The sequence below is a fragment of the Lissotriton helveticus genome, chromosome 9 (genome assembly GCF_964261635.1).
Source record: "Lissotriton helveticus chromosome 9, aLisHel1.1, whole genome shotgun sequence".
In the NCBI taxonomy this organism is placed as follows: Eukaryota; Metazoa; Chordata; class Amphibia; order Caudata; family Salamandridae; genus Lissotriton; species Lissotriton helveticus.
The window spans coordinates 421,857,767-421,884,200 of NC_136070.1; the positions used below are offsets into that span (position 1 = coordinate 421,857,767).

The 26,434-nt window shown below is 50.8% G+C and overlaps 1 protein-coding gene across 1 annotated transcript in view; it reads right to left on the reverse strand.

Moving 5' to 3' along the window:
• LOC144782772 (uncharacterized) overlaps nucleotides 1-7,331 on the reverse strand; it is a 391,882-nt gene extending 384,551 nt beyond the window's left edge. The window contains exons 1-2 of the mRNA XM_078662072.1: nucleotides 7,229-7,331; nucleotides 6,902-6,966 (exon numbers count right to left, since the gene is read on the reverse strand). Coding sequence (XP_078518198.1) covers nucleotides 6,902-6,966; nucleotides 7,229-7,307 — 144 coding nt within the window. The 5' untranslated portion in view covers nucleotides 7,308-7,331. The remainder of the gene's footprint in view (nucleotides 1-6,901; nucleotides 6,967-7,228) is intronic.
• Nucleotides 7,332-26,434: the final 19,103 nt, after the last annotated feature.

A 26,434-nucleotide genomic window follows, 5' to 3' on the forward strand; every position in this document is an offset into this window, starting at 1 on the left:
CTCCTGGATGCCCAAAGAGAAACTTTTCCCCTGGTTCGCGGTGGAGCGGGCCCACCGCTCTCTTGCTCCCAAGCCTCCGCCTGGAGCCCCCGCCCGCCCCTTCATCCTGCAGATCTTTAATTTCCGGGAAAGAGGCGCCATACTAGGGGCCGCCAGGGAGCTGGGTCCACTGCACTTTCAGAACTCCAAAATCATGGTCTTCCCGAACTACTCCAGGGAAGTGCAACTACAACGCCGATCCTACGATGAAGTGAAACAAAAACTCAGGGCGATGGGCCTTCGCTACGGGCTCCTCTTCCCGGCCCGGCTCCGAGTGGTCTTCCAGGGTAAGACATTCTTCTTTGACTCCCCTCAGGCGGCGTGGACCTGGCTCACGGAGGAGCGGCCCCTCCTGCCGGGGGCGACCCATTCTCCTGTCAGGAGGGCCCAGATGCAGCCAAACCAGGTCGTGCCTGAGTCTCAGCGGCGCGGGACTGGGTCCCGGAGGCAGGGCAGCGGCTGGGGGGCTCCTGGTCGCCGGAGGCGCAGTCCCAGCGCTCTCCAGTCCAGATCCCGGATCAGGGATCCACCTCCCCCGCCTGGCATCCTTGATCGACCTGGGTAGCGTCCCTTGGCCCGGCGAAACTCTTGAGACGGGCCATGTCTGATTCTGACCTATCTGGGAGCCCTGTGATCCGTGGATCTGGTGTGGAGGAAGGAGTATGATCAACGCTACTCGCAGAACCCAAGGCACCGCCTTCAGGCTTCCTTACAATGTGACTGCTCCTGACCTCGCGAGCATGCTCCTACCAGGCTCCACTGTGGGGTCTGGGTGGGACTTGATCTCTTGTACAGTCTTGCATTTGACGCACTTCATTTGTTACATGATTGTCATTCTATGCCTTTAGCTGATAGCACTTCTTCCGCATAGATAGAGGGGGGTCCAACTAAGCCATGTCCTTACTTCATTGTTGCTAACCGTTTTAGATTAGCAGGTTACCTCCTTGTGGGGTTGTTGGTGGTTTTGGAGTAGTCAGGGTGACAGATGCTTCCTGTTTCGAAGTGTAGGGTGGGGGGAGAGGGAGGGGGTGGGGAGACCGTTATCTCCAAACAGTTTGTTATTTTCGGCCACCTACGGGCCGCTGCGTTTCGTTCCCATTGGCAGCCGCGCGTTCCTACACGTTCCAGCAGTCGTCATGCACACCACTATTTCCTCTTGCTTCGTCTTTAAGCCCCGGACCTGGGTGGGTGTTTCCCCTGGACCACGCACGGTCTCCCGCTTGCACCCGCGCCATCCCCCTTCTCACCTCACTACATGTCTAACACCTTTAATAGGCCTCTCCTGGAATGTAAATGGTCTCCTCGACCGAATCAAACATACAGTTGTCCTTCGTGCTGCCCACTGCCACATGCCTGACATTCTGTTTCTCCAGGAGACGCACCTTCTGGGCTCACAATGTAACTTCCTAGCCCGCTACAGGTTTGATCGGGTCTGGCACTCAGGTTTTTCCCGGGGTTCCCGGAGGGTGGCCATTCTACTCAGAAAGGGGCTTCCCTTTACCTTGGCTACCGCCTAGTCTGATGCGCAGGGTATGTACGTGGCCTTGTCGGGCGGATCGAGGGACACCCTGTGAACCTCCTCTGCACTTACGTTCCCCCAACGCTCCTGGCTTCTACCCTTCGACGCCTTACATTGGTGATTTCCTCCTTTCCCCCGGGCCTTACTGTTGTCGGGGGAGATTTCAACAACGTCTTGCAGCCCTCTCGCAGCGCAACGGGCATCCCATCGGCAGGCCTCTGCGAAGTGCCTTTCCGCCTGGGCGTCGGCGGTGGGTCCCTGCGACGTCTGGAGAGTGTGGAACCCCCGTAGGGAGCAATACGCCCACACCTCGGCTGCTCACCATACCCACTCCCGTATAGACCTTATTTTTATGCCCGCTACAGACTGCCAACTGGTGTCGGGGGCGGATGTACTGCCCAGAGGGATCTCAGACCACTCCCCATCTCTCTCCGCATCGGGGCCTCTGCTGCGGGCCAAAGGACGACCTGGCGGCTGAACGCCTGGTTCCTACAGGACTCTGCACTGGTGGAGTCCCTGGGGAAGGAGCTACGCCACTACTTCTCCACTAATAGGGGTTCAGTCCCTTCACCGGGGAAGTTATGGGAGGCCGGTAAAGCGGTGGTGCGGGCGTGGCCAGAGGAGTGGTTCACGCGAAACGCACGGAACAGACCGCCCAGCTTGTGTGGTTGGAGGCTCAGGCCGTACAGCTGGAACATCTCCAGCTGACCGATGACAGCGAGGACTCCTCTAGACAACTAGCACTGGTCCGAGAAGAGATTCGTCGGATCTCATTGGAGTCCGCTAAAATGCTTTGGCGCTCCTCGGTGGCACGTATTTATGGATGGGGGGACAAGAATGGCAAACTCCTCCATAATCTAGTGTCTTACCCCAGGGCTAACCGTATCATCCCGAGATACGAACGGCCTCGGGGTCTCGCCAAGTACAGTCACCGGCCATCGCTGAAACCTACTACGCGGCCTTATACGCCTCTCGCCCTTCCTGTGCCTCCCTGGCGGATTGGCTGGATGAGACCGCTACCCAGCTCCCATGTCTCCCCAAGAGACCGCTGACACCTTGGACCATTCCTTCACCCTGGAGGAAATTCACAGGGTAATTTCCCTGTTGAATCCGGGCAAGACGCCCGGACCTGACGGGTTTCCCCAAGAATACCACGCCGCCTTCCGAGATGACCTGGTCCCCCACTTAGTTGAGCTCTTCCACCATGTGGTGGAGGAGGGCTCCTTCCCACCTGAATCTGATGTGGCCACTATTGTGGTCATTCCGAAGATGCTGCCGCCCTCCCTGGAGCGTGCGGCTTACCGTCCAATTTCATTGATCAACACAGAGAGAACAAGATTTTTGCCGCTGTGATAGCTCAGCGACTCCGTCCACCCTGACCAATGTGGGTTTATGCCCGCTAGGGGTACCAGTTACTGTATTCGCCGCCACCACTTGGTTATGGCACACCGTCACCTTTTGACCCCGTACCTGGCATTGCTTTTAGTTGACTTCGAGAAAGCCTTTGACACAGTGAACTGGAGGTACCTTGAGGATGTCCTGGAGAGGATGGGTTTTGGTCTTCCCTTTCGCTGTCTGATCAAGGTCCTCTATAGTAACCCTAGGGCCCGTGTCGTCATCAACGGTGAGCTATCCGAGGCTTTCCCGATCCAGAGAGGCACCCGGTAGGGTTGCCCGCTCTCGCCACTCTTATTTGCGCTGGTGATGGAGCCCCTGGCGTTGCACATCTGTCAGGACCCCCTCATCCAGGGCTAGGCCTGGGATCTGAGCCAGGTCGACAAGCTAGCTCTCTATGCAGACGACGTTCTGCTCTACCTGGCGGACCCGGATCGTTTTGGCCCTAGATGCCTGGAGGTTCTCTCAGCATTTGAACGGATCTCAGGACTCCAACTTAACCCAGCGAAATCAACCTTGGTCCCTCTACACCCCTCTCGGGCGTGTTTTGATTGGCAGACGGTGACTCCCCTCCGGATGCAATCATTCAAATACCTGGGAGTATGGGTTACCCTCCTGCCTGAGCTCGAATGGGCCTTGAATGTCGCACCTCTGGTCGCACGGATGAAGATATACCTCAAGAACTGGCAGACCCTTCCTTCAACCTGCAGGGCAGGAGTGCGCTTTTTAAAATGATGGTCCTCCCCAGCTTCCTTTACACCTTGCAGAACATCACTATCCACCTCCCAGGTAGCTGGTTCCGGGAATTAGACGGCGCTCTCACTCGGTTTCTGTGGGGGGAGGGCGGGCGTGAATGTCCCTGGCACACTGTCGTATTTCCTCTTTTGATGGAGGTATTGGGGTCACTAACCTCCATCTCTACTACCTGGCCACGAGACTCATCGTGATCCACGATTGGTTTGCGGGCGGCTCGTCCGACCCAGCTTATCGGGTGGAGCTCAGAACGATGGAGTTCGCGCAGATCCAGGGGTTCTTATATGGCTGCCCAGTACCACAGGACCTACCCTCAGTCACAAGGTCGGTGCTCATGGCATGGCGTAATGCCCTGAGTCATGTGCAATGGGATCGGAAGCTCACTAGACAAACACCGTTGTGGAGTGGGGCTTGGCTGCGAGAGGTCTTGTCCTTGCGCGGGTACCACTGCTGGGACCCTGTGGGAATCTTGCTGCTGGGAGACGTGTGGGTGGGGGACCACATGAGAACCTTTGCTGACCACCAACAACGTCACGCCCTTCTTCATTCCCAACTCTACAAATACCTACAACTCAGACACGCTCTCCGCGCACACATTCCATCCGCCCCCTCTCTGCCAGAATTCAGCCCCCTGGAGGCTCAGGTGATGATGGGGAACCTGGGTAGGGGGTAGTGTCCCGAATTTACAGGTCACTAGTGAATAACGGCCCTACATCCCTGGACCGACTTCGGGAGCGTTGGGTCGGCCCCCTGGAAGAGGCGGACTGGCGCGACGCCCTTTTGGCACCAAAAACCCCGACTACGTCCTCTAGGCTGCGCCTGGTCCAACTTTACTACCTTCACGCGGCCTATCTAACCCAGGCGCGACTCTTCCGGGCCCGGCTGCGATCCACACCGGCCATGTGCGAGCTGCGATTCTGCTCCAGCAGATTTCTACCACATGGTGTGGCAATGTTCTGGCAGGGGGTGGAACTTGAGCTCACGCGGGCCCTGAGTTGGGAGGTCCCCCATGATCCGCTGCGCTTGCTGCTGGGAGTGTTCGATGGGTTGGACAGCTCAAGGGTGGACAAGCGTTTCCTGGGAACGGCGCTAGCGGTGGCAAAAAGAGACATAGCGGCGCACTGGTCCAGAGCGGAGGCACCAACCATTCAGAGATGGAGGAAGGGGGTGGATTGGTGTGGTGTACAGGAGGAATCCCTCTTTGAAGCCCGGAGTTGCCCTGAATTATTCGGCAGGGTGTGGGGCAAATGGTTTAGTTTACTGCCAGTGTGAAGACCCAAGTCTTATTGTACAATTGCACTGTATGGGGATTACCACACCTACTCAGGAGGGGTCATCTCTACTTTAATCGACTGTGTATGACAAAATGTGTTTAACTGTGATGCTTGATTTGCTGTCAATGATTTTGATTGTTCCTCAAAATGCCAATAAAGTTGATTATCAAAAAAAATTGTAGAGGCATAATCCTTCATGCACTGTGGGCTGGGGGATACTCTTAACTGTCCTATATGCTGCAGCTACCCCCATTCACAAGCAGATTGTAGGTTTGTCCCCCCTATTCTTTGCTCTGGTGGCACCACTATACTCACATGCTGTGCTCTGTTTCTGTGTTTCGTGTTGCCTTGCAGCTGGCATATTTCCCAACGTATATTGCGTTTAAAGTTTATGAACTTCCAAAGCATATTAAAATCAAGAATATTTGATGGGAATTGAAACTTATGGTTAATATGTAGCACCAGGGATACAGTTTCTACCTTCTACGTGTTTAAAAGCCGGGGCAGGGGCAAATTGCCCACAACAGCAAAACAGTTATCTTGTGTACTAACATCTACGATTCCACAGAACTACGAATACTGTAAAATATTGTATGCTCCTACGAAATGGCGAGGAGCATCACCCCACTCATCAGTGACAGAAAAATAAAATGAAAATAAAGCATTTTATTTTTCTGTGACTGCCTTACGCATGCGTGTAGTGCAGGGCTAGGCCAGGCGGAAGGCTTGGGCACTTAGAAGTGCGCATGTAATTTTGGCTGGCCGTCCAAACAGAAATGCACATTTTTTATTTCTCCAACCGAGCTGTGTTCATAGCCAAGTGGAGAAAAGCTGCAGGCTCCCAGGGACTGTCTGAGCGGCAGAGCAGGCCGCTCAGACCAATCCAGACTCTACTCTCATGGCATGAGAGCAGCATCTGGATTGGGTAGGGAGAATGCTTTCCCAGAGACTGCTATGAGACCACCAAGGCGGGTGTCGGGAACAGTGGCAGTGGTAGCAAAAGCAATGGTACTTAAAAAATATATATATGAATCCCCTCTCGTCCCCCCTTTAGTTTTATAGCAGCCGCTACTGTATGCTGATAAACGGATTAACGATAGAAAATAAGTTATAACGTGTGCCTAAATGGCACTGCTGCCCACTCATTTTCAAAAACATGGGGGGGGGGGTTATTAGGGTTGCACAATTTACAAGTGCTTGTCCTACAAACAAAACATAAAAAATTATACATCCCTAGCAGTAGTAAAAATCAAATATTTATCTGTGAAGGAAGCCCACCAAGAGTGATTGAGAAACGTACTTTGAAAATGTCCCCCCCCCCAAAAAAAGAAAAAGGTTTGGGTCTAGTTGCGCCCTCATCAGGTCGTAAGGACTGGGAGGGTGGTTTAAGCCGTAATGGTCTGTACATCTAGAAAGGATTTCGCTTCATGTCACCCTGCAGACAACAGTGCGATTGTAATCTTCATATCAGGTGTGAGAAGGGTTGTAGTAAATATAATCGAAGCTGGTAGGACAGCCACAGTAACTGCCTGAGGAGGGAAGTGCGCACACTTCTTTCCAGTAGTCTAAAAGGAAAGAAATACGACTCTGTTTTATGCAAAAGAAAGTCCCCCAACACAGTCAAAAACAATTTGGCCAGTTCGTGTCGTCAGGACGTAACGTTGCGAGTCCTAAACGTCAATTTCACAACACAGTGCATTCTGGGCCTTTGTAGTCTTGAGTTCCATCTGTTGTACTGAAACGCACTTGTTGCAAATTATTCTTGACAGAAAAGATTAGGACCGAAAAAAAGAACATTTCCTAACGGCATGGAGCAAAGGTAACAACTGTTGTCAAGAAGCATTAAACAGTATCCCGTTTGTTTCTCTTTTCGCATCGCACAGGCGCAATGAACGCTTCACGTAGCGCTAAAAGTTGTTACCATGTATTTCCGCGCCAGCCGGTCTACAGGGTCCACGCCTGTTTCACACTCCATGTCACAGGGGTCTAAAGAACAAGAAAGATAAAAGCCAACATTAATTCCACTATTGGGTACATGGTGGGGTTTCTTGGCACACATAAAGAGAAACGAAGGCGACGCTTCAAAGTCGGCTTACTGTTTAAAAAAATCTGTTGAAAATAAAACTACTAAAAATCCTTCCCCCCCCCCACCCCACCCATGTTGACCCCGTGCTAATTAAGTCAAATGAATTTCTGACCCGCGACAAGTACTAGGTTTTACTCGGATGGTGTGGTGGTTTCTAGGCACCTTCGTTAGTAAGCGATCTGCTGACACAGGACTCCCGCTTACGCCGCCGTCTCCTACCCCCTGCGGACATCCTCCTCATCGGCGGAGAGCTGCCCCACAGTTCTCTGCTTTATCAGGAGCACGCCCCCTGGCGCCCCTATCACTTCTTCACATCGGAAATGGCCCCGGAAGATTGCTGTGGTATAACAAGCCGCTAAAGAGCTTCCCAGACTACAGCAAGCAGCTTATTACGTGAGAGTCCAGCGCTAGTGAGTCAGTCGTGCATAAATAACCTTTACAGTTTGTCATACTTTTTTTTGGCATTGTCATGCTTTTAGCAATATGCGGTTTGTGCTCCTTTATTGTCCAATTCTTTATCAAGAGGAATGGTGGTACAAATTGTGTGTGTTGGGTTATTGAGATGTTTCGCATCATTGGGAATTGTGTAATTGTATTGTTTTGTATAGGATCGGTATTAATACAGCGTTTCTGTTCCGCAAGAGGTGCTGAGGTGCTTTGCAGACCGGTACCCTATTACTCTGTTGTGTCGTGTACTCGACTGGTACCGACGCCGTGGGTAATTATGATGATGGTCTGCTATGTGAGGGGTGGGGTTCAAAATACAATACATATTATATTGTTAAAAGTACTCTATCACAATCCAGGACTGTATAAAGGCTAGGATGATAACAGTAAGAATGCATGCACGACCTTCAAGATTAGTAGAGGGACATGGAAAAGGTGCCTGGTTCCCCATTATTCTTTACCATATACCTAGAACACTACCTAACACATATACTGAATAATGCTGACATCACACTAGCCGAAATTAATGGACATTCAACAAAAGGCTCAGCCTGTGCTGATGATATGGCGATGTATGCAACTAATCCTCTGGTGGTTTGGCTGGAGAGGCGTTGGAGTGAGCACTGAGTTAACGTGCCACAGACCTTGTTTGTAAGCTGAAGGAAGACTGCGAGACTTGAGCCACTTCAGAGAGTTTTCTCTACCTGGGCGGACATCACGAAGATATTAAGAGTCCACTGGAATAGAGTCTAGACGGTGGTTCCTACCCCACCCACTTTGGTGGCTGTGATGGGGGGGCCGGCGATACCAGCCCGAGGTTTGGCCAGGGCCGCGAAGAATAGAGTACCCATGTCCTGATGAAGCCTATATCCTCTGGCTGAAACGCGACCGCAACTGCGTCGACACCTTATGTTTTGAACGGAGTCCCCTGTAAAAAATTTAAGGAAGATTGGATTTTTTCCAAGGCACACCAACACAAATGTAGGCTGGGTTGATAAGTTAACCCCCTGGTGTTTTTTGTTTTTGGGACTACCGTTTTGTTGTATACTCCACCCCAAATTGAGAGGAGGTACATATGTAAATTGGTGTATATATTTATTCTTTTGTCTCAAGGGTACAGAGAAGTGTTTTTGGTATTGTATAGTGTTCTATGTATTTGTATATAATGTACATGTGATGTGTTGCATATAGATTGTGTTATTTGTTGATATTGTGCCTCTCTGGCTGTTCGCTCATATATGTGTATATGAACTAATATATACTTATGCTGCGTATAATTCGCAAATCACAAGATAATTGATTGTTTCTTGTTTGATAATTAAAAGTAGATTGATCCCTTCAGTACCTCTTGTTTCTACTTTTTCATCCTTGGATGTCTCCTGCTCAGGTACGGGAGGGTAAGGTGGGCAGAACCCCTAACCACTTTTTCTAGTAGATGTATGCAACTAAGATAGATAGTGTAATGTCTGGAACATGAGGCCTCGCTGTTCAGAAAGGCATATCTTTACCATCTTAAGCCTAAAAAGACACATACACTTTCAAATTATAGCAGCATCCTATATGGTGAAAAGGTCATTAGTGAAGCTATATATTTAGGTATAACAACCATCAGCAAAGCTGAACAATATTTAAATTCGCCCAGGTCTAGGAACAGTAGGACAGTCCCTCAATCTCTCCTTAATAGTTAAAAAATATACAAAGGCACAAACAGTCTGTATCCATCTAGCCTTTGTGGATTTAACATGTGCCTTTGATATGGAGGACCTTTCAAAATTATGGGCACCTATGGCACAGCTAGGGATTGAAGGAGCGATCATTACATTGCTCTACTAGGCTTCACGAGCAAACATCAGCAAGAGTACATTATAGTAGGAATAGTGACCTAACAGAAGAATTTCACTCCAGTGTTGGGGTTAGACAAGGATGTGTGTGGGCACCATTCCTCTTTGTACCTCATATTAACGGGCTGGGGAAGTATCTGTGTAAGGCGGGAAGGACAACTCGACGGCCAGTTCACGTCAAATCCCTGTGTTGCTATATGCGGACATTGCTGTTCTCAATGCGAGAACAGCAAATGGCCCCCAAATCTTGCTTGATGCCTTTAATTCATTTATGAATGATTTAGGACTTAAAACTAATCGCACCAAATCGTTCATAATGAATTGTATCCCCCAAAAACTAAGACAAGGACTGTTAGAACTGGGATTTCTGGTTGGCTAAGGCTTACGCCGAAGCCAGGCAGAAACCACCATTCTAGTCAGGGCAAGGGGGTCACACGCCAAGATAACCCCTGCTCACCCCCTTGGTAGCTTGGCACGAGCAGACAGGCTTATCCCGGAGGCAATGTGTAAAGCATTTGCGCACGCACACCACACCAACAACATCCTAGGCACACTACAAAAGGAACTCCACACAAGGTTATATAAAAATAACTTTTATATTGTCAAAACACATCAGATAGTAATCACACAATATACATTGTGCCAACTGGCACGGGCAATATTCACAAGGGATTATGTACAAGACAGGGCCACCTGGACCACTGTCAGAATCAGCACTTAGCAGACATAGCACTTCTAGAACTTAGAATAAGTGTAGCACAAAAGAACAATTATAGGTAAGAACACATTACACATAATGCATCACAACATTCAGAGGTGTAGGGAAGGAAAACACATGATGCATAAAAATCACATTCAGAGGTGTAGGTAAGACACATAATGCATCAAAACACATTCAGAGGTGTCACAGGCATAATGGCATAGCACATTACGCATAACTCACATTTGGGCCTAACCAGTAAAAATACAGTAGGCAATCTCCTCACTAGTCTAAACCCATTAGACTCTGCCTCCTAAGAATAAATCATATTTAGGGGCGTAACTCACATAGTGAAAACTTCTCACTAGCATAAACCTACATAGGTAAAATAACCTCATAATCACATTGCGCAAACTTCACCTTAGGCAATTACTATCATAAACATAGCAAAAATCACATTGCGCAAAAATCACATTAGGGCCTTGCGCCCTACCCACATACCAGCCCCCTGGCCAACTGGCCATCCCAAGAAGGGACTCAAAAAGCCCTGTGTCCAGAATGTCAGGGCGTGCTGCCAAAGCAGCGCCAGTCAGGGGTGCGCCACCGGCGCAAACCTAAACGTTGCAGCTGCCCACTAATTGCTGGGCAGCTGAGAACAACAACAGGGCCTAAACGTTCTCTGTCCCACACAGGGACTCTCTCTATTGCGCCTAATTGGTGCAGCTGCCCACTAATTGCTGGGCAGCTGGGAGACAACATACCTGCGACAGGGCCTTCACTGGCCCCTTTAGGACAGAACTGCGCCAACTGTTGGAGCCAACTGGCTCTGAAATACATATTGCGCACTTTGGGAGCCCTCTGACACTGGGACTCACTGGGGCCTGGCACCACTGTGCCGCCTCTGTCCCTCCCAGGGACTTTCTACAAACATGGCACCACTGTGCCACACCACCGGAGATAATATGGCCCCTCTGGGGTCAGCCAGAAATGATTGCCTCCTCGTTGGAGTCCCTCGTGGACTCAAAATACACAAATGTCCCCAGGAGCCATCGGGCTCCGAAAACGAATGGGGTGGGGAGCCACCTCGGCTCCTTAAGGGAAACATGCCCTCGAGCCTCTCAGGCTCTTCCAAACAAATATGGGCATTGGAGCACTTGGGCTCCGTCAAAACGTTTGGGCGGCCCACTGCCATCTGGGGCCGCCCTACCCTCGTCACTGTGCCTCTCAGGCTCGTACACAACATCAGAAACTACCATGGTCACACATATTCCCCATGCATTCCTATGGGAGGGCAGGTCACTCACTACACATACACAGAGAGCTCACGCACTTTACACTGTACCACAGTGAAAAAGTGCGCAGAGGCCTAAAATCACCAACACCAGGTCACAGAAACAGGCTAGGAAAAAGCAAAAAGTTTCGGGGTGAACCTGCCAAAAGGGCCAGGTCCAACACAACCCCCTTCCAGCCAAAACACAGGGTAGACCATTCCATCCCTTGATGGGCTTCCCTGCTTTGGGCGATAAAACACGGACACGGGCCCGCACGGCAGGGACACCCTCCGGTTTTGCGCCACTCTGAACCCACATGGATTTCTCTCAACAAGAGCTCTCTGGCACAAGTAGGATACCCCACTGGTACTGTCTAGTCATCCACGGCCAGGACCAGGCCCTAGGCCCTAGGCCATCCAAATGTCACAGGTCCTGACCAATCCACAGAGTGGGGGGCAGTAACCCCTGGCACACAATCGCCATTCTCCACTCTCCCTCTCAGTGTAGCTAGAACTAACACTGCTCCTTCAACCTAGGGACCATACCCTCAGGCTGACCAGAGGTCACGGGCAAGAATGCCCCACCCTACCTCTACTTCTGCGGTTCCACACCCTCCCAGTGAAGCACCCACCAGAACACAACTCTCCTACCAGTTCAGGACCTCACTCCATCACTGGTCTACCACCTGGGATCTGGAAACTATTTCACTTCAGAGGTACAAAGCACACAGCACAGTCCCTCTTCAAGCAGGTGGGGGGACACAGCACACAGCAAAGTCCCCTTTCCTCTACCTTAGTGGAAACAACAAACTGCAGGTGGGCCCCAGAACACACAGCAAGGGCAGCCTCCTCAGTCTCGTCAGCTGATCTACTTTGGCAGAGATTCCTTCTTGACCTGGAAGTCTCCTAATCTCCCAACCTAGGATCTAAACCCTCAGGTTGCACCGGGGTCAGAGGTAACGACACAGTCCCTCTGCACCCCCTTCCAGAGTTCTGCACCCTCCCACCTTGGAGCGGTATCCCTGGAAGCAAAACTGGTCAGGACACTGATTACAGATGCCCTTCCCTCCAGGTCAGGCTGAACCTGAACCTGACCCCCCCCCCCTCCTCGGGGAACGACCTCCAGAGGCCCCACAAATGGTCAAGCACTCTAGACGGTCAAATGCCCAGCGAACCAGAACTTCTGCACCCTCCACTTAGGAGCGGTACTTCTCAACACCAGGACCGCCGGAGTTCTGGTTACAGACACTCCCTGTCCTCTAGACACAGGAAGATCCTCCTCAAATGACCTGTAAGTACAGCCTAGGCCCCTGACCTGGCGCTCCCTTAGGGAACCCTCCAGGCCCTGAGACAGGCTTTTGGGCTAATGTGGGACACCCCGTCCCACACTCACTCCGCCTCCACTGAGACAGGACGTGAGCCCCTACACCCTCCTCATTCTACTGGGACCTAGCTGGGCTACACATGAACCTCTTCCCCTACACAGGATCATCAGATACACAAGCCACTACTTTTAGAATCACTCCCTAATGCCTCTGCAAGACATCTAGCACACCGCCCGCGTCCACCTTCTCATCCAGCGCCTCTGCAGGACCTCCTGCACACCACCAGAGGTACACCTCCCGTGCGAGCTCCTTTTATCACAACAAAGACTCACACCAACTCCTCTAGTTCAACACACCACTCATCCACACACTCCCCCTCCAGACTGGTGAGACAGTTCCTCACTGCCCCTGACTCTCAACCTGTACCCATCATACTGAGCACCAAGCACCATACTCTGGGAACTGGGAATGAGACTTCACGCACTGGACATATTTTAGCTGCCACCACTGGATCCTACCATACTGGGGAATCCAGACACACACACTACACTCAGGAGATAACTACCCTCCCGAGCAAGCCATTTCTCCTCCACACTCCCTCTCTTCCATCTACCCACACAGGGACAGGAACAGGGATTGGCCACTGGACCCAGCAAGGAACTCCCTATCTACTGGCGTCCCGCCCTGTAATTTTCTCTCTTCTGCCACTAAACATAAAGCGCAGGAACACCATTTAAAAATGACACTCTTGAGGAAAAACAAAATCATAACAATAATTACACACATGTGACTATCTAAAATGCAGAGTTTTGTAATGTAGCCAGTTGTCGCTGTGGTACTGCGCAAACACAAGTCCTAATCCTCACCACTGTCCACCAATGTTAGAACTGGGATTTCTGGTTGGCTAAGGCTTACGCCAAAGCCAGGCAGAAACCACCATTCTAGTCAGGGCAAGGGGGTCACACGCCAAGATAACCCCTGCTCACCCCCTTGGTAGCTTGGCACGAGCAGACAGGCTTATCCCGGAGGCAATGTGTAAAGCATTTGCGCACGCACACAACAGCAACAACATCCTAGGCACACTACAAAAGGAACTCCACACAAGGTTATATAAAAATAACTTTTGTACTGTCAAAACACATCAGATAGTAATCACACAATATACATTGTACCAACTGGCACGGGCAATATTCACAAGGGATTATGTACATGACAGGGCCACCTGGACCACTGTCAGAATCAGCACTTAGCAGACATAGCACTTCTAGGACTTAGAATAAGTGTAGCACAAAAGAACAATTATAGGTAAGAACACATTACACATGATGCATCACAACATTCAGAGGTGTAGGGAAGGAAAACACATGATGCATAAATCACATTCAGAGGTGTAGGTAAGACACATAATGCATCAAAACACATTCAGAGGTGTCACAGGCATAATGGCATAGCACATTACGCATAACTCACATTTGGGCCTAACCGGTAAAAATACAGTAGGCAATCTCCTCACTAGTCTAAACATATTAGACTCTGCCTCCTAAGAATAAATCATATTTACCTTGCGCAAACATCACCTTAGGCAATTACTATCATAAACATAGCAAAAATCACATTAGGGCCTTGCGCCCTACCCACACACCAGCCCCCTGGCCAACTGGCCATCCCAAGAAGGGACTCAAAAAGCCCTGTGTCCAGAATGTCAGGGCACGCTGCCAATGCAGCGCCAGTCAGGGGTGCGCCACCGGCGCAAACCTAAACATTGCAGCTGCCCACTAATTGCTGGGCAGCTGAGAACAACAACAGGGCCTAAACGTTGCAGCTGGTACTAAGTGCTGCGCAGCTGTAGAAGGCCTGGCACCACTGTGCCATCTCTGTCCCACACAGGGACTCTCTCTATTGTGCCTAAACGGTGCAGCTGCCCACTAATTGCTGGGCAGCTGGGAGACAACATAACTGCGACAGGGCCCTCACTGGCCCCTTTAGGACAGAACTGCGCCAACTGTTGGAGCCAACTGGCTCTGAAATACATATTGTGCACTTTGGGAGCCCTCTGACACTGGGACTCACTGGGGCCTGGCACCAACGTGCCGCCTCTGTCCCCCCCGGAGACTTTCAACAAACATGGCACCACTGTGCCACACCACCGGGGGGAATATGGCCCCTCTGGGCTCAGCCATAAATGATTGCCCCCTCGTTGGAGTCCCTCGTGGACTCGGAATACACAAATGTCCCCAGGAGCCATCGGGCTCTGAAAACGAATGGGGCGGGGAGCCACCTCGGCTCCTTAAGGGAAACATGCCCTCGAGCCCTTTCAGGCTCTTCCAACAAATATGAGCATTGGAGCACTCTGGCTCCGTCGAAACGTTGGGGCGGCCCACTGCCATCTGGGGCCGCCCTACCTACACCCTCGTCACTGTGCCTCTCAGGCTCGTACACAACGTAATGCCCCCGGAGCCTCTATCAGGCTCGAACACAACGTAATGCCCCCGGAGCCTCCCTCAGGCTCGAACACACTGGCGGGGCCAAACAGCGGTGGAGCCTATCAGGCTCGAATTACCAAATGTCCCCACATGTTAGAGGGGAGGGGCGGGCACCGGCAATGTGCCCCGACGCCCTCATCTTCGGGAACGGACCCCCGGCCCCACTCACCGGCTGCTCCTCTGTGCTCTCGCCGGTCTTCTGCTTCCTCTAGGCGGCTGGTGGGCTGGAGGGCTCTCGCTCCTCTTGCTGACAGCTTGCTCTTGCTGCGGGCGGGGCTCTCCCTTCCAGCCGGGAGCCTCGCTGGCAGCCGCCTCTCTGCTCCTGCACTCCGTGGCTCTCCCTCCTCCTGGGAGCCCCGGGGGAAGCACGGTAACTTCCCCTGGGCCCAAGCAGCAGCACGCCCCTGGCAGGATTCAAGTCAGAAACAAGAACATTTTGTAAGGGGACACAGCCCCTTTTTATACAGTGAATTCCTTTGTCTAAAGGTGCAGGGTGGGGGAAAAACCAGGCGCAGCTGGTTTGGGAGCCCCCTTGATGAGCTCAGCCACCCCTCCCATTCACTAGTCAGGCTAGGGTCGTCAGTTGCACCACAGGGGGCGGTGCCAGCATTGTGTGGGGAAAGCCCAGCCCTATTCAGGACCCAGGTGCACCCCTCCCCTCACAACAGCATGCTAATCTCAACACTCACCACTGGGCAGACCCATCCAGACTTCCTGGAGCCAGGCTCCAGCCAATCACGTGTCAGCACACTCACTACACACGCCCACCCATGTCTAGAAGTGGCACTTCCACACTAGACACATTCATGCCGCATACATCATTACGCAGCATTCAATCTCACAGGGTGAACCTGCCAAAAGGGCCAGGTCCAACAAGGACTTTTTTGCTGGGAGGGGAATAAGTTAGGAAAAAGCCCTATTTTCCATGCCTGAGTGTGCCTTTTAAATGGATTTTAATTGGAAGTTCTTTTATTGAATATTAGAACTGAAATTTCAAAGGTCAATTGTGAGAAGGTGGCTCTCTATATACTGGACAATAAGGCAGTACAGTGTGTATAGAGTCCACAAACCCCAAAGGTTTAACAGAGGTTAAAGTCAGAACTGACCTTACCCTCCAAAGTAGTAGCTTGGTCGAGCAGTAAGGCAGTACCAAAGGACATTGTAAAGTGTAGGAGAGTGGGATCTGCAATCCTATGGTCACCCCAGATTTTTGCTTTTTGCTTCACTGGTTTACGACTTTCCCTGGCTGTGGGCCTGCTAATCAGACCCACAGCCTAGCTGTTCTCTCTCTAAATTGACAACCATGTACTTTAGGTGCATTTACCAATTGGTACTGGGCCACCTTATCAGTCCCTGTACCCAGGGCATAGGTGTACCCAGGGCCTACCAGGGGCTGAAGCATGTATTATGCCACCCCTGGCTTGCCATCTAAAACTGACACAACTGGCTGCACGACAGCTGGGGCAAGGTGGTGTAAACACCCTTTGCTGTAGATATAGTATACCTATATCTAACCCTAAACATGGACACATATCCTCCTATCAGTCACTCCTATGGCAGGCCTTATCAATCCTGAAGGCAGAGTGCTTGGAATTATGTGAGATGGTGCTCTAGCATGAGCTGAGCCTGTCTACAGCTTTCGGAACCAAGTCCTTTAGCTGTTTCCATGATAACGCTATACCATATACTCTTAAGTGCATTATCAACCTCGCGGTTAAATGCCAACTCTGGTATAACATTATCAAAACATGTCGAGTAAGGTGTCATACGAATTGGAATACTACCCCCTCGCCAATTCTGGCGACGGGGGTAGCATTCCACCCTTCTAGAGGGACACGACATGTATGTAACTGTGAACCCCGGTTAAAGTTAACTCGAGCCTTGGCATCACAAAATAGATGCTGCCACCACAGACACAAGTCTGACCTCCTGCTGCTGGGAGTCCTTCCAGTGAGGGAGGCTTGGACAAAGGGTTTCCTGCCTTGGGAGGTGCTAGCACCACCCCTGACAGGATTTTGTGCATTGGGTAGGATAGGCCTGAAAGGAATGAGACATGCCTGGGGCACACAAGGTGCCCTGTGCATACACCGGTTCAAACCAGTTGCTGAGGCACTCCAGCCCCAGCTCTGGCGGGAAACCGGACAAAGGATAGGGGGTGTAACCACCCCCCTTCCTGGTCCCACCCAGGGGAGGGACCTAGTCAGTAGTGCAGCCCCCTTTAGCAGGATAAAGGTAGGAGCTGGTCCCATTCCAAATTAGATTAATCCTGAACTACTCTACAAGAAGAAACTCTGGACTTCGACGTTCTGCTCCACAGAAGACTGAAGAAATCTCCCTTGTGGGCAAGGTGTGTCCACCCTGCAACTGCAGGCACCATCAAGCGTCCAGCGGCTTCCCTTTGTTGTCTTCCCTCGAGGATCCAGACTTCAGAGCCCGACGAGACCCGGATTCCCAGACCTCTCAGACCTCTACCTACATCTGCAGCACAGCTGAGATCCGTGGGTGCGACGAGACACGTGGGACCGGCCATCTTGAAAGAACCTGCACTTCGCTTTCAGCACGACTCCCGAGGTAAACTCGACCAAGTGCTTTGGGGATTGAGAAGCCCCAGCCCCGAGCAGCCCCTGCGCCGAAGATCAGCCCTCCAGCATCCACGAGATCTGCGTGGAGCCCTTCTGCTTGTTTGCTGCTCGACGCGTTGTCTGGTCACTTGCCGGCTGGCTAGTGGCCTCCTAGACGACGAACCTTTGAATCTTTGCTGCTGGTCTGGTTGCTCCAGACTGGCCCTTGCTCCCTTCCAAAAGAAGGGCAACCCAGACTCTCCTAGTCCGCACCAGACGTCTTTTCCACTCACCGCGTGGGTTGCCTTTGCCAAGGCCTGTTGACTCCAATCCCGGATCCCACACCGCCGACAGCGAGAGCCTGCGTGGGACAGCTCATGCCTCCATCCTGGTCGTCGAAGACACCTCCTGGTCCACGTGGCTGCAGAGTCAAGCGTCCACTCTTCACCTGATCGCGACAACAGCACCTGGTTCCTTCCTGGTTCCACACCGGTCACTGGCTAGTGACTTTGAACACTGTCCCCTCTGCTTTCAGGTCCTCTTCTTCACTGATCCACCCTTGGATCGCACCGGACATCTTCTCCTGGTCGCCTGCAGCATCTTTTCTTTCAGGCTCCATTGACTTCAACGCGAGAACCCGACACACTTTGACACCTACGCACCCGCAGCCCGTGGGTGAGGTAATGAGAGCACTTCGGTGCTCTAGGGTAGTTTAACTGTCCTAGTGTCGTTCCACAGTCGTTTTAGTCCTACCCAGTCAGGATTGTCCGTACTTACCTTTAACTTGAACTGTACTGTCTATAGACGTTGTTACGCATCTCGCGTGTGAGTTCACACTCTGCACACGCGTTCCGTGGGCCTCCTATTACTTTTAGTGTAGCATGGTCCCATCGATCCTACAGCCTCTGGACAGCTCCATTCCTTCTATCGACTTTCACATTCCACTTACTTAGTATATGGTTTGTCGTGCCCCTAGGGCATCATTGTAATTTCGTGCAACTTGTCGTATTTTTCTCAAGAGATTGTCATGTGCTTAGCTCTCTGACCTCATAAAGAGTTCAGAGGTGTTGTTATTAATAAATATACTGTTTATTTTCATAACAACCTGTGTGGTGTCCTTTCATCTGGTATTCAAGGGGTTATATTGTGGTAAAACAGCTGGCTTCACATGCCAAAAGAGTTTAGCGTAAGACTGCTTTGTCCATGCTACCATTAGGATAGCTGGTCTATAAGGTTGACTTACAACCAATCACCATAAGGGTTGTTTGGACTGATACAAGGTGATCACTAGAACTAGTGAGCATCATATATCAGGCCAACTTCTCACATTGGTGTGCAGCGGTTGGGATTTGAGCTTGCTGTTGTTTTTACCAAATATAATCTTGAAATATCATTTGAAAGATCACATAAGGTACTCTAGGTACATATAACAAGCTTAGAAATACTCTGAGTTCTACTGAACCAGCTGTTGTAGTAGAAAGGGCCTAGCACACCCTGACTACAACTCTTAGCAAGGGATCAGTAGGAAAACCCATAGTGTAGGTAGGTGCATCACTTACACCTCACTAGAAAGCATGTCTACCCATCGAGAGTCTTCAGAGACTCCCGTAGTGGTTAGTGACCCTCCACAGGTCCTTGCCAGATATGCAGCTCTCAGTTTCCAGGAGATGAGACAATTGTGTACCTCCAGGAAAATTAAACAGGGTTCTAACCCTACCACTCCTTTTCTGTTAGGTCTCTTAGAGACATATGATGCCAGAAGGGCTGCTAACACAGACCCCTCTAATCCAGATAGTAGCATGCCCCCCTTGGAAGGTACTCTTGGTGATCCAGACCTCCCTGAAACAGAGAATGTAGATGAGGAGGAGGAGGAAGACGAAGAACCATCTGGGGATGAGGCAGACAAAGGCCCTGTGATAGTCAGCAGACTCACAAGGGCCAACTTAGACCTACATAGGGAAGGAACTGGGGGACCCCCAGTGCTGAACCTAAGCAGGCCTAACTATGTAGTTAGAAGAGATAGATCTCATTCTAGGGACTCCAATACATCTGTGCACTCTCGTGCCTCTCATGCATCTGCTCAGAGGAGGATGACTACCCCTCAGAGGAGAGAGCATGAGGCAAAGATGAAGGAGGCCAATCTGAGGATCCAAAGGGAAGAATTTGCCCTGGCCAAAGAGAAGCTTGCCTTTGCTAGAGAGCAACAGTTGAGTGGGGTAGTCCCCACTGGTGGCAGCAACATCCCTAGGGATAGAGATAGGGGTTTTGATACTAGAAACCTGAGTAAAATAGTGCCCTCCTATAAGACAGAAGATTATATCCACAAGTGGATAACTGCTTTGGAGAGAGCCTGAAAAGTACAGCAGGTACCCCAGAGTCAGTGGGCAGCTATATTGTGGCTCTCCTTTGAAGGTAAAGGTAGAGATAAGCTCCTCATTGTTAGAGATGAGGATGCTAATGATTACCAAGTCTTGAAAAATGCACTGATTGATGGGTTTGGCTTAACCACTGAACAGTACGGGTTAATGTTCAGGGACACCCAGAAAACTCAGGCTCAGGATTGGACTGACTTTGTTGATTGTGCCACTAAGGCTTTGGAAGGCTGGTTACTGGGAAGTAAAGTTACTGATTACACAGGATTGTATAATCTAATTATGAGAGAGCAAATCTTAAATAATTGTCAGAACCAGTTGTTGCATCAGCACTTGATTGACTCAGATCTGACCTCTCCCCAAGAATTGGGAAAGAAGGCAGACAGATGGGTCAGGACAAGGGTCAAGCAGCAGAACCAGAACCAGGGTGGTGGCCAGAAGAAAGCAGACCAGAAGGGTAATGAGAATAAGCAAAATGACCAGAAGTCTTCAACAGGGCCCCAACAACCTAAGGAGGGTGGGTCCCAAAATTCCCAAAAGAAGAAGAATGATGGTCCCAAGAAACAATGGTGCCAATACTGTAAAAGTAAGACTCACTGGTTTAGTGAGTGCACCAAGAAAGGCCAAACTCCTACCACTACTGTCCCTAAGACACCTGCACCCCCTAGTACAGTTAGTAGTGTACCTCCCAAGGCTATAGTTGGGTTAACCCTGGGAACTGAGGTGGGTTCTGACTTAGTCAGAATTCCTACTCAGGCAGTTCTTGTTTGTACTGGGGACGTGGATATGACCCCTACTATAAGTCCTAGTACTCTGGGCAAATACAGACAAACGCCTTTAATTAATGGAAAGATGGCTCAGGCCTACAGGGATACATGTGCCAGTGTCACCATGGTGACACCAACATTTGTAGTCCCTGACCAGATCATGCTAGGTTCAGACTACCTAGTGACCAATGCTAGCAATGTCACTACCAATCACAGTATGGCAGTTGTTAATTTCTCCTGGGGAGGGGTAACTAGCCTCAAAAGGGTTGTAGTTAGGTCAGACCTCCCAGTAGATTGTCTTTTGGGCAATGATTTGGAATCCTCACTGTGGTCAGATGTGGAGTACAGGACTCATGTAGAAATGCTAGGTCTCTCCTCACATGTCCTTGCTGTGACTAGGTCACAGGCCAAGAAATGCCCACCTGGACAGGTGCTGGATCCTGGAAGAATGGACCAGACACTACCCAAGAGAAGGAATGGTAGGGTTAAGGCAGAGCCTTCCCCCCTGCCTCAGGTTGAGGATCAGCCCTCTCAGGAGGCTGACCCAGAGACCCCAGAAGGAACTGTCCTGGAAGAGCTTGAACCTGATCAGGTTGAGTTTCTTGGGACAGGGGGACCTTCCAGGGCAGACTTGAGACAGGCCCAATTAGACTGTTCTTCTCTTGAACCCCTCAGACAGCAGGCTGCTGCTGAGGCTGCAGGGAATGCTACAGGTGCCCATAAGGTATATTGGGAAGATGGACTCCTATACTCTGAGGCAAGAGACCCCAAGCCTGGTGCCACCAGGAGGCTGGTCATCCCCTTGTCTCTTAGAGGTTTCCTTCTCACCTTAGCCCATGAGATTCCCCTTGCAGGTCACTTAGGCCAGAACAAGACTTGGGACAGGCTTGCCCCACACTTTCACTGGCCTCATATGTCTGAAGACACCAAAGAGTTTTGTCGCTCATGTGTTACCTGTCAAGCCAGTGGCAAATCAGGTGGCACAACAAAGGCCCCCCTTATACCACTACCTGTGGTGGGGGTACCCTTGAAAGAGTGGGGATAGACATTGTTGGACCAATGGACCCCCCAACAGCATTTGGGCACAGATTCATACTGGTGGTAGTGGATCATGCCACCAGGTATCCAGAAGCTATTCCCCTTAGGACCACTACAGCTCCTGTTGTGGCCAGGGCCCTACTTGGAGTTTTCTACAGAGTGGGGTTTCCTAAGGAGGTTGTCTCTGACAGAGGTGCAAACTTCATGTCAGGAAACTTGACTGCTATGTGGAAGGAGTGTGGTGTAAAGTACAAATTTACCACACCCTATCACCCACAGTGCAATGGGCTTGTTGAGAGATTCAACAAGACCCTCAAAGGGATGATAAAAGGGTTGCCTGAAAAGCTTAGGCGAAGATGGGACATCCTTTTACCCTGCCTCCTGTTTGCTTACCGTGAGGTCCCACAGAAGGGGGTTGGTTACAGTCCTTTTGAGCTTCTGTTTGGGCATCATGTAAGAGGACCCCTATGTCTTGTGAAAGAAGGATGGGAGTTACCTCTCAAAAAGCTTAAGCTTGACATAGTGGACTATGTACTTGGTCTCCGCTCCAGGATGGCAGAGTACATGGAGAAGGCATCCAAAAACCTTGCGGCCAGCCAAGAACTTCAAAAAGCTTGGCATGACCAAAAGGCTGTCCTAACTGTTTACCATGCAGGACAGAAGGTGTGGGTGTTGGAGCCAGTGGCCCCAGCAGCTCTCCAAGACAAGTGGTCTGGACCCCATACCATCATTGAGCAAAAGGGAGAAGTCACCTACTTGGTGGACATGGGAACTCCCAGGAGCCCCCACAGGGTGCTTCATGTAAACAGGCTCAAGGCATTTGTCAACAGGGAGGACATGGGCTTGCTCATGGCCACAGATGAGAGGCAGGAGGAAGAGAGTGACCCTCTCCCAGACCTGCTAACTCAGAACCCTGATGATGGATCAGTAGATGGTGTAGTCTTTTCTGACAGCCTCTCTGAACATCAACAAGAGGATTGTAAACAGGTTCTTCAATCCTTTAGACAAATGTTCTCACTGACCCCCAGTCAGACAAACTGGTGCACCCTTGAGGTGGACACTGGTGACAGTCTGCCTGTCAAGAGTAAAATCTACAGGCAACCTGACTACGTCAGGGGCTGCATAAAGAAAGAAGTTCAAAAGATGTTGGAATTGGGAGTCATTGAACCCTCAGAGAGCCCTTGGGCTAGTCCTGTAGTTCTAGTGCCAAAACCTCACACCCAGTATGGTAAGAGAGAGATGAGGTTTTGTGTAGACTACAGAGGTCTCAATGCTGTCACTAAGACAGATGCCCATCCAATACCTAGGGCAGATGAACTGATAGACAAGTTGGCTTCTGCAACTTTCTTAAGTACATTTGACCTAACAGCTGGTTATTGGCAGATCAGGTTAGCTGAGGATGCCAAGGCCAAAACAGCATTTTCTCCCCCAGGAGGTCATTACCAATGTGTGGTGATGCCCTTTGGTTTGAAAAATGCACCTGCCACTTTTCAAAGGTTGGTGAACCAAGTTCTCACTGGGTTGGATGACTTCTGTGCAGCATATCTAGATGATATTGCTGTCTTTAGCTCCACCTGGGAGGATCACCTGATCCACCTGAGGAAAGTTTTGGAGGCCCTGCAAAAGGCAGGCCTCACTATCAAGGCCACCAAGTGCCAGATAGGGCAGAGTCAGGTTGTGTACCTGGGCCACCTTGTGGGTGGAGGCCAGGTTCAACCCTTGGAGAGCAAGATACAGGCCATAAAGGACTGGGCTCCCCCAACCACCCAGACACAGGTCTGAGCTTTCCTGGGCCTGTCTGGTTACTTTAGGAAGTTTGTCAAAAATTATGGGTCCATTGTGACACCACTTAATGACTTGACAAGCAAGAAAATGCCAAAGAAAGTTCAGTTGACAGTTAGCTGTCAGAAGGCATTTGATGACCTAAAGCAGGCCATGTGTACTGCACCTATTCTCAAGAGTCCTGACTACTCCAAAACCTTCATTGTCCAAACAGATGCATCTCAGTTGGGTGTGGGAGCTGTTCTATCTCAACTGAATATTGATGGTCATGACCAGCCCATTGCTTTTATAAGCAGAAGGCTGACCCCTAGAGAGAAACGTTGGTCAGCTATTGAGAGGGAGGCCTTTGCTGTGGTTTGGGCCCTGAAGAAGTTGAGGCCATACTTGTTTGGAACTCACTTCAAGATTCAGACCGACCATAAGCCCCTCTTATGGCTAAATCAGATGAAGGGTGAAAACCCCAAACTTCTTAGGTGGTCCATTTCCCTACAGGGGATGGACTTTACAGTGGAGCACAGACCAGGGACTGACCATGGCAATGCAGATGGTCTCTCCAGGTATTTCCACTTAGAACAGGAAGACTCACCTGGTCAAGGTTAGTTTAATGTCCCTACGTTTGGGGGGGGGGGGTTATGTAGGAGAGTGGGGTCTGCAATCCTATGGTCACCCCAGATTTTTGCTTTTTGCTTCACTGGTTTACGACTTTCCCTGGCTGTGGGCCTGCTAATCAGACCCACAGCCTAGCTGTTCTCTCTCTAAATTGACAACCATGTACTTTAGGTGCATTTACCAATTGGTACTGTGCCACCTTATCAGTCCCTGTACCCAGGGCATAGGTGTACCCAGGGCCTACCAGGGGCTGAAGCATGTATTATGCCACCCCTGGCTTGCCATCTAAAACTGACACAACTGGCTGCACGACAGCTGGAGCAAGGTGGTGTAAACACCCTTTGCTGTAGATATAGTATACCTATATCTAACCCTAAACATGGACACATATCCTCCTATCAGTCACTCCTATGGCAGGCCTTATCAATCCTGAAGGCAGAGTGCTTGGAATTATGTGAGATGGTGCTCTAGCATGAGCTGAGCCTGTATACAGCTTTCGGAACCAAGTCCTTTAGCTGTTTCCATGATAACGCTATACCATATACTCTTAAGTGCATTATCAACCTCGCGGTTAAATGCCAACTCTGGTATAACATTATCAAAACATGTCGAGTAAGGTGTCATACGAATTGGAATACTACCCCCTCGCCAATTCTGGCGACGGGGGTAGCATTCCACACTTCTAGAGGGACACAACATGTATGTAACTGTGAACCCCGGTTAAAGTTAACTCGAGCATTGGCATCACAAAATGGATGCTGCCACCACAGACACAAGTCTGACCTCCTGCTGCTGGGAGTCCTTCCAGCGAGGGAGGCTTGGACAAAGGGTTTCCTGCCTTGGGAGGTGCTAGCACCACCCCAGACAGGATTTTGTGTATTGGGTAAGATAGGCCTGAAAGGAATGAGACATGCCTGGGGCACACAAGGTGCCCTGTGCATACACCGGTTCAAACCAGTTGCTGGGGCACTCCAGCCCCAGCTCTGGCGGGAAACCGGACAAAGGATAGGGGGTGTATCCACCCCCCTTCCTGGTCCCACCCAGGGGAGGGACCTAGTCAGTAGTGCAGCCCCCTTTAGCAGGATAAAGGTAGGAGCTGGTCCCATTCCAAATTAGATTAATCCTGAACTACTCTACAAGAAGAAACTCTGGACTTCGACGTTCTGCTCCACAGAAGACTGAAGAAATCTCCCTTGTGGGCAAGGAGTGTCCACCCTGCAACTGCAGGCACCATCAAGCGTCCAGCGGCTTCCCTTTGTCGTCTTCCCTCGAGGATCCAGACTTCAGAGCCCGACGAGACCCGGATTCCCAGACCTCTCCGACCTCTACCTACATCTGCAGCACAGCTGAGATCCATGGGTGCGACGAGACACGTGGGACCGGCCATCTTGAAAGAACCTGCACTTCGCTTTCAGCACGACTCCCGAGGTAAACTCGACCAAGTGCTTTGGGGACTGAGAAGCCCCGAGTTGTCTGGTCACTTGCCGGCTGACTAGTGGCCTCCTAGACGACGTACCTTTGAATCTTTGCTGCTGGTCTGGTTGCTCCAGACTGGCCCTTTGCTTCCTTCCAAAAGAGGGGCACCCCGGACTCTCCTAGTCCGCACCCGACGTCTTTTCCACTCACCGCGTGGGTTGCCTTTGCCAAGGCCTGTTGACTCCAATCCCGGATCCGACACCGCCGACAGGGAGAGCCTGCGTGGGACAGCTCGTGCCTCCATCCTGGTCGTCGAAGACACCTCCTGGTCCATGTGGCTGCAGAGTCAAGCGTCCACTCTTCACCTGATCGCGATGACAGCACCTAGTTCCTTCCTGGTTCCACACCGGTCACTGGCTAGTGACTTTGAACACTATCCCCTCTGCTTTCAGGTCCTCTTCTTCACCGATCCACCCTTGGATCGCACCGGACATCTTCCTCCTGGTCGCCTGCAGCATCTTTTCTTTCAGGCTCCATTGACTTCAACGCAAGAACCCTACACACTTTGACACCTATGCACCCGCAGCCCGTGGGTGAGGTAACAAGAGCACTTCGGTGCTCAAGGGTAGTTTAACTGTCCTAGTGTCCAGTTCCACAGTCGTTTTAGTCCTACCTAGTCAGGATTGTCCGTACCTACCTTTAACTTGAACTGTACTGTCCATAGACGTTGTTACGCATCTCGCGTGTGAGTTCACAC